A 7161-nucleotide genomic window follows, 5' to 3' on the forward strand; every position below is an offset into this window, starting at 1 on the left:
CATACCTGTTAGCAATGCTAGAATACATAAAGTTAATTTTGGTGTGACAACTCAACTTCTAGCTTTAGGAAAGAGCAGTGGAAAGTTCACAAACATTGACTGAACTGTCCTGGGGCACAGAAGTAAAGTGTGAATTCTTAAAATGGGTGGCATCCCCCTTTAACCAAATTGCTTTACTTGCCTAAACTTAAGTGTTAGCTGACATTTTCATGGACGAACAGGTGGAAATGGTGTGTCCAATTTGTGGTGGAGCGTAATCTTCACATTATTTGTGTCCACAATATCTAATATATAGTATGGATCTACTATAGCTGTGTTAACCGGGTCATACTTACTCTGATTATGACCTTATTCCAAGGGACTTGAGTCACATGACTTGGACTCAGGTCAGACTCGAGTCACAGTTGTACTTGCTTGAGACTTGACTTGATGCATGAAGAGAAGACTTGAGACTTGACTTGACTTGGGTTCTGGTGACTTGGGACTTGACTCTGACTTGACTTGTACTTGACTTGAAAAGGTTTCTAAAGTCTTGACAGAAGACTCAGTCTCAAGTCTTGAGGCACAAGTCTCAAGTCAAGTCCCAAGTCTAAATGTAGATTACCAAGTCAAGTCCATGTCATTAATGTCAAGTCACAATCAATTTAATATTGAGTCAATTGTATGCTCTGATTTCTTATTTTTATTTTGTATTTATCAGAGGTGGGGACTCGAGTCACAGTTTTAACTGCTTGAGACTTGATTTGATGCATGAAGAGAAGACTTGAGACTTGACTTGACTTGGGTTCTGGTGACTTGGGACTTGACTCTGACTTGTACTTTGATGACTTGAATAGGTTTCTAAAATCTTGTCTTGAGATCTTGTGTTTGTGTAAATGACTTAGATTGAAAGTGATGAGATTTGTTCCAGCAGACGACTGAATTTAAATTCTGTTTTCTGAATTTGTATGGAATGATTGAATTTATTGAAGTTGAAACTGATTGTAGAAATCAAACTCATGATGCTCTTACCAAGTTTTTATCCTATTAAAACCATATTGCATTGAAAATTCCTAGATATTTAGTTTTCTTTAATATATTAAACTGATACTGGACTCTTGATTTGTTCTGACTTGACTTGCTGTTCTACATTTAGACTTGAGACTTGACATTAATGACATGGACTTGACTTGAGACTTGTGCCTCAAGACTTGAGACTGACTTGGGACTCGAGCGAAGTTGACTTGGTCACATGCTGCCTTATTCTGATTAAAGTAATCAGATTAATACATTTACATGACAATTGAAGTAGTCAGGGTTTTGCTTTAATCTGGTTAAAACTGAATTATTAGTGTTCATCCTACTCTGTGCTGCTGTGAATGACCCTCACATATTTCTACCAGGCAGTTGGTCAGTCTCTCTCTCTCTCTCTCTCTCTCTCTCACACACACACACACACACACACACACACATCCTGGTATGACAGCAGAGGCGAAGAGAGGAGCCTAACAGTGGGATACGAGGCTGCCGGACTCCTAATGCCTCTAACAGATTAAAGCAACATTTCAGCATGAACTCCCGGTCCTGACAGCTACAGAGACTGCCCGCCTACTGCGGGACACCGCTCTAATTTCATGCTTTGCCTCACAAAGACAGGATAAACGATACTGGGGGGGTGGGGGGGGGAGAGAAAAAATGGGATTCACCAGAAAACAGAAAGGGAAGTGAGAGAGAGAAACAGAGGCATTATCGTGTGTTTTCACAGTCCAGACCTGGCTCACCTGTGATAGACACGTCTCCGCTGCTGTAATTCAAATCTGTTAGAGGCTAATGACATTTAAATGCCAAGTATTATTGGGCGCTGAGGGGAGATAACCATTAAAGCCCCTTAACAACGGGATATTGAATGGGGAAGACTCTGGGAGCTTGACCGACATTAAAAATGCATCGCATGATCTCTCGCTGGAAAAAGACGCTCCACTCTGCTGCCATTTATTCAGCTTAAACATTGTGACATTACATTACAGTCAGCAAAATGACTCGATGCATTTAAAGTAATAGGACACTGAGATGAGATAGTGGTGATGATGACCTGATAGTGAGTCAGGTCATCATCTTTATTGTGAAGTTAGAATTAGACTTGTTGTAGGCTCAATTTCTATTGGGGTGGCATTTAGAGACTGCTTTGACATAATCTATTCCATTGGCTCAAGCACCTCAATTAACAGTATCTCCATTATGAGAGACTCAATGGCATTTCATTGTACAGGGTGACACATTCACAAGTGTGCCAAGGGTGAACACTGACACATCAAAACAGCAGAAAGGAGAGGATTAAAGCTTTCATTCCAGCATGAATGGAATATATAAATTCGACCTGAAATGTATTTGTTAATATTTCAAAAAAAAACGGTTATATCCTAACTATTATGGAACTAGTTGGTAAGCAAGAGTTTGAAGATGGCTCAACTTTAATTACTGTTATTCCGGCAGCCTATTAACTTTGTCAAAGCCGCTGTTAATTTCATGGAATAGGGGATTTCTAATTTCTGGAATGAAACTCTCCAAGTTTTTATTGACAAAGCAGCAGCAAAGCAAAAGGCAAAAAAAAGGGGGGGGGAGTCATCACAGAGAAAAACATTTAATTGTGACATGAAATCAAATGCATTGTTATCATGTGGGTGTGGATTTATACATTTATCTATTGATTGATTTATTCTTAAAACTGAAAAAATCTGCCATTAAGGAGCAATAACTCCACTTACTCTGCCTTGTTTCAAGATGCTGATACCAGAACGAGTGAAACGTCATTGCGGAAATGAATGAAATTAATTAATTTTCCATGGTAGAATATGACTTCAGGGCCCAATACTAGATCCAATTGCTTCAGATGGGTATTTTTGCATGCTGATGTGTCTCTGGGTGCTGATCTGATTCGCTCGTGACATTTCATTCCACAAGTTCCCTCCTCCCTCTTTTAATAAGCTTCATTTGTGTCACTCTGCCAAACCCAGCTAAACTAAAAAAATGAGTTTACCACCTTTAAGGCTGATAGAAATCTTTATTTCATAATATACATCATAGGAAAAAGTGTTAAACTGGATTTGAAGTTAGTGTCTTTTGATGAAAAATGAATGATGTGATGTTTTTGTGAATATATAATATATTTTTCTTTCTATTGGTGGTTGTTTATCTTCAGATCATGGTCAACCCACCTTTTTAATTACAGCTACGTGGTTTCATATAAAGGGAGTGCGTTCGGCAATGACTCCACCTTTTGCATGCCACTGTGTGTGTGTGTGTGTGTGTGTGTGTGTGTGTGTGTGTGTGTGTGTGTGTGTGTGTGTGTGTGAATCGGAGGAAGGACAGCTCGGATACAGCAGCGCCTTGAGGTGCGAGAAAGGGGAAAACCATTGACTGGACGCGCTGAACTGTGCGCCACCCGCAACTCCGCTTGCGCGCAACACGCTGACAGCGACTTTACTAAAAAAAAAAAATAACAAAAACAATCTCTACAATATTCTGGACTACATTCGACATCCACATTTCACCCCGGACGCGGTCTCAATGTGGCTCGGATCCCCGCCGTCGCCGCGGAGCAGCCTGGTCGGAGCGCATCGCCGTGCGCCGCGGTCCCACCTGCGCGCCTCCGGTTCGGCCACTTCTCACCGCACACGCGATGTGACGGGCAGCGGGAGATGAATCTGACACATTTTTACGCACAATTCGGACATTTGTTCGCCTCGAATTACTCGCTTTGGGAGCCTCACCGCGATGACTACCGCAACTGGAGTTTGTTCAGCACCAACCCGTTCGCGGTGGACGTCCTGTTCTCGGGACACGAACCGGGCACCATCGTGCTCGTGGTGATGTACACCCTCTCCTTCATCGCGGGGCTCGGCGGCAACATCACGGCGCTGCTGGTGCTCACGCGCAAGAGGAACCGGCTGTCCGGGGTGTCCGCGACCCGCCGGCTGCTGGTCAACCTGGCGGTGTGCGACATGATGGTGGTGTGCGTGTGCATGCCCGTCAACCTGGGCCACCAGGTCTACAACGCCTGGGTGTTCGGGGACTTCCTGTGCCGCACCGTGCCGTTCGTCCAGGCGGTCTCGGTGTCCGCCAGCGTCCTGAGCCTGGCCGTGATCAGCCTGAACCGGTACTACAGCGTGCACAACCCGCTCCACGCGCGCTCCTTCTTCACCGGGCGGCGGATACTGGGCATGATCTGCCTGGTGTGGGCCGTCTCGTCGGGACTGTGCCTCCCGCTGCTGTTCATGAACACCACCCGCACTCTGTCGCTGCTGGACGGGGCGCACACCGTCACCGTGTGCGTGGAGGGCTGGAGCAAGGTCAAGCTGCGGCAGGGCTACAACTTCTTGCTCTTCTGCTCGCTCTATTGCTTCCCGGTGTTGTTCAACCTGATCATCTGTTTGCTGACCGGGTGGAAACTGTGGGGGACGGACGACAAACTAAGGGAGTCGAACAAATTCGGCATCGCGCAGGTCGTGTCTCGGGTGCGAGTGCGCAAAAGGATAGCCAAGATGGTGCTGGCGCTGGTCCTGCTGTTCACCTTATCCTGGCTGCCTCTGTACGTCGTGGACATCTGGATAGACTTCAACATGCCGGACTCGCTGGACCGGGAGGACGAGAACGACGCGGACCACGTCCAGCACGAGTGGATCCTCCAGGGCAGACCGTTCGCGCAGTGGCTCGGTCTGACCAACTCGGCGCTCAACCCGCTGTGCTACTGCTTCGTGGGGAACCTGTACCGGTCGGCGAAGCGCTTCAGGAAAAGCTACCGGGAGAAGCTGTCGTCCGTGTTCAGCCTGTCCCTGCAGCAGCAGCCGTCCGTGAGCGGCTCCGTGTCCAAGCGGGCGTCGTGCGGCCGCGCGCCCTCGGAGAAGCAGGCGGCCGGTGCGCACGGCGGCACCCGGCTGACCAAGAGCAAGAGTCTGTCGGCCGTGACCGTGTGCGAGACTGTGTTCGACTGAGCGGGACGGATGGAACCAAAACGCACCGTGGCGCACAAAAATTCCGATATAGGCAACATGACATGTTTAGATAATCATGGTGGAACAAATCCCCGTTTATTCTTCCTGAATGTAAGTAATCTATTTGTATCTCTTAAGTGCAAACCAAATGTAAAAAATATCGTGAGCATGTGGCCTATATTGAGTTGAATATTGTGCTACCATTTTTTGTTACCAGTTTCATACCAGGCTGCTATTTGATGTTGAAATGTGATGGGGGAAAAAAAAATGCACTGAGGGTGAGGGTGAGGGTGCGGGAGGGGGGGGGGGATTTTTGTGCATTAATTTGTAAGAATGAATCTGTCTGAACAATAATCTCATATGGCATTAAAAATTATTACTTCAATATAAAAAATGATTGAACCCGCTCTAAAAATTTGTTTTATTTCATCTTAAATTCTTTTTGGAAGTCCTGGGGGAAATTGACTTAGTTGAAAACTTGAAAAAGAAAAAAAAAACAGTCGATTTAAATAATAATAAAAAAAATAATAATCAGAAGAAATTCAAGGCTTTCGCTCATAAATACGATCCTGGCATGTAAATCCTGTTTGACAGCCAGTCTCCCGGGACAGGGCGCGCTTTGGCCGCGATACGGAGAGATATATACTGCTCAGGAAAAGGTGGATCGAAGGATGACAACACAGAGAGAAGGATGACAGGAGAGGCTGACCCCGGGGGGTTAACGGCACCGCTGAGATGCACCGTACTTTATCCGCTTCCGCTCCCCGCGCGCACCAAATTTCATCCTGGCACCGAAACCGAGACAACTTTGGGCATCTGAATCAATCTCTGACCATCTGCAGTAGAGGAGATAATTTATGCGCGCGCACACACACACACACATACACACACTGACGCTGACTGGAGAGACAAGTTTACCTCCTCGGATGAGTTTGGAGTGCGCGGCCACCTTGGGCCTCCTCGCATGTGCGGAATTGGAAATAGTTCTCACCCTTGGAGCCATTGATGGATGATGCTCCGCCATTGGCTTGGAGTCTGGATTACAAACAGATTGCCTGCTTCACCCCCCCCCCCCACCCCCCCCACCCCCCCCACCCCCCGCCTCCTCCCGCCTGAAACCCCCTTTCCCCATTTCATCCAGATCCGAGAGTCTCCACTTCTCTCCGCATCAACTCGAGACTGGAAAACAAATAGTGCGCGTTGTGATAATGGGGCGGCTGTGTCATTGTGTGTTTGGGTAAAAATGTGCTAGGGGGCTCATCTTCTTCTTCTCCTCCTGCAGAGTCTCAGTGTAGATAATTAAGGCGCTAATTGGTTTGGATGGCAACATGGGGGCAGAGGTCTAAGTTAATGACGCCTTCAAGGAGCCTCACACAGCGTCTAGTGCCGCACTCGCAGTGTGGCGCGTCTCATAGCTGGTGCGTCTTCAGATATATGGCATAAAGTGGGGTTCGACTGATACGGGTTTTTTAAAGGCCGATACCAGTAGTTTTTTAGGCTGAATTACAAAAAAGTCACATGTGAATTCAAAGCACATGTGGGTTTTAGACACATGTTCAAAAACCGTTTTCATATCTTTTTTTCCCCAAGTTGTATTCTCTGTCATCACGTGACAGTTTTTTACTTCACATGTGAACATTTCAGTTCATAGCCTAGGTGAAGTGTTTTTTTTCCACTTAATTTCACATGTAAAGAGATCATTAACATGGGAAATTCCACATTAACATATGAAAGCCAACATGTGTTCAAAACCCACACGTGCTTTGAATTCACATGTGGGTTTTCACATGTGACTTTTTTTCTGTGCCAGTATTCTTATTCATTCAATCTTGGAATCGGACCATTTTCGTGCCAAAAAACAAGGATTCATCATTTCCCACAGTGACCGTGGCATGGGACACTAAAACTCTCCACTGAAACCCAGACTAATGAAATTCTTTTGAATTTCCAATAAAATGTGAAAAGAAAATGTTATTGCAGGTTTTACAGACTTTTTACAGACTCCATCGCATTGGCAATGGATGAGACGACCGGCCAATATCGGAGATCTAATGAAAGGCCAATATCAGCCTGTATGTATTGATCCAGCCACGTAGTTCACAGTTAGCCTCTACTCAGCACAAACCGCTCCAAAAGAAAGTGTCTCAGGGCGGAGTCAAGGTTAGAGATGTATGGATCTGTAATTTGTTAC

At 45.8% G+C, this 7161-nt stretch overlaps 1 protein-coding gene across 1 annotated transcript; it reads left to right on the plus strand.

The window, feature by feature from the left end:
• Positions 1 to 3677: 3677 nt before the first annotated feature.
• LOC139657693 (galanin receptor 2a) lies at positions 3678 to 4970 on the plus strand. The gene has a single exon (XM_071535609.1). It carries the CDS (start codon positions 3678 to 3680, stop codon positions 4968 to 4970), a length of 1293 nt encoding a protein of 430 aa, XP_071391710.1.
• Positions 4971 to 7161: the final 2191 nt, after the last annotated feature.

The sequence above is a fragment of the Centroberyx affinis genome, unplaced genomic scaffold (genome assembly GCF_046629955.1).
Source record: "Centroberyx affinis isolate AG114_WGS23_722 - 3 ecotype Tasmania unplaced genomic scaffold, CSIRO-AGI_Caff_v1 ptg002745l_1, whole genome shotgun sequence".
NCBI lineage: Eukaryota > Metazoa > Chordata > Actinopteri > Beryciformes > Berycidae > Centroberyx > Centroberyx affinis.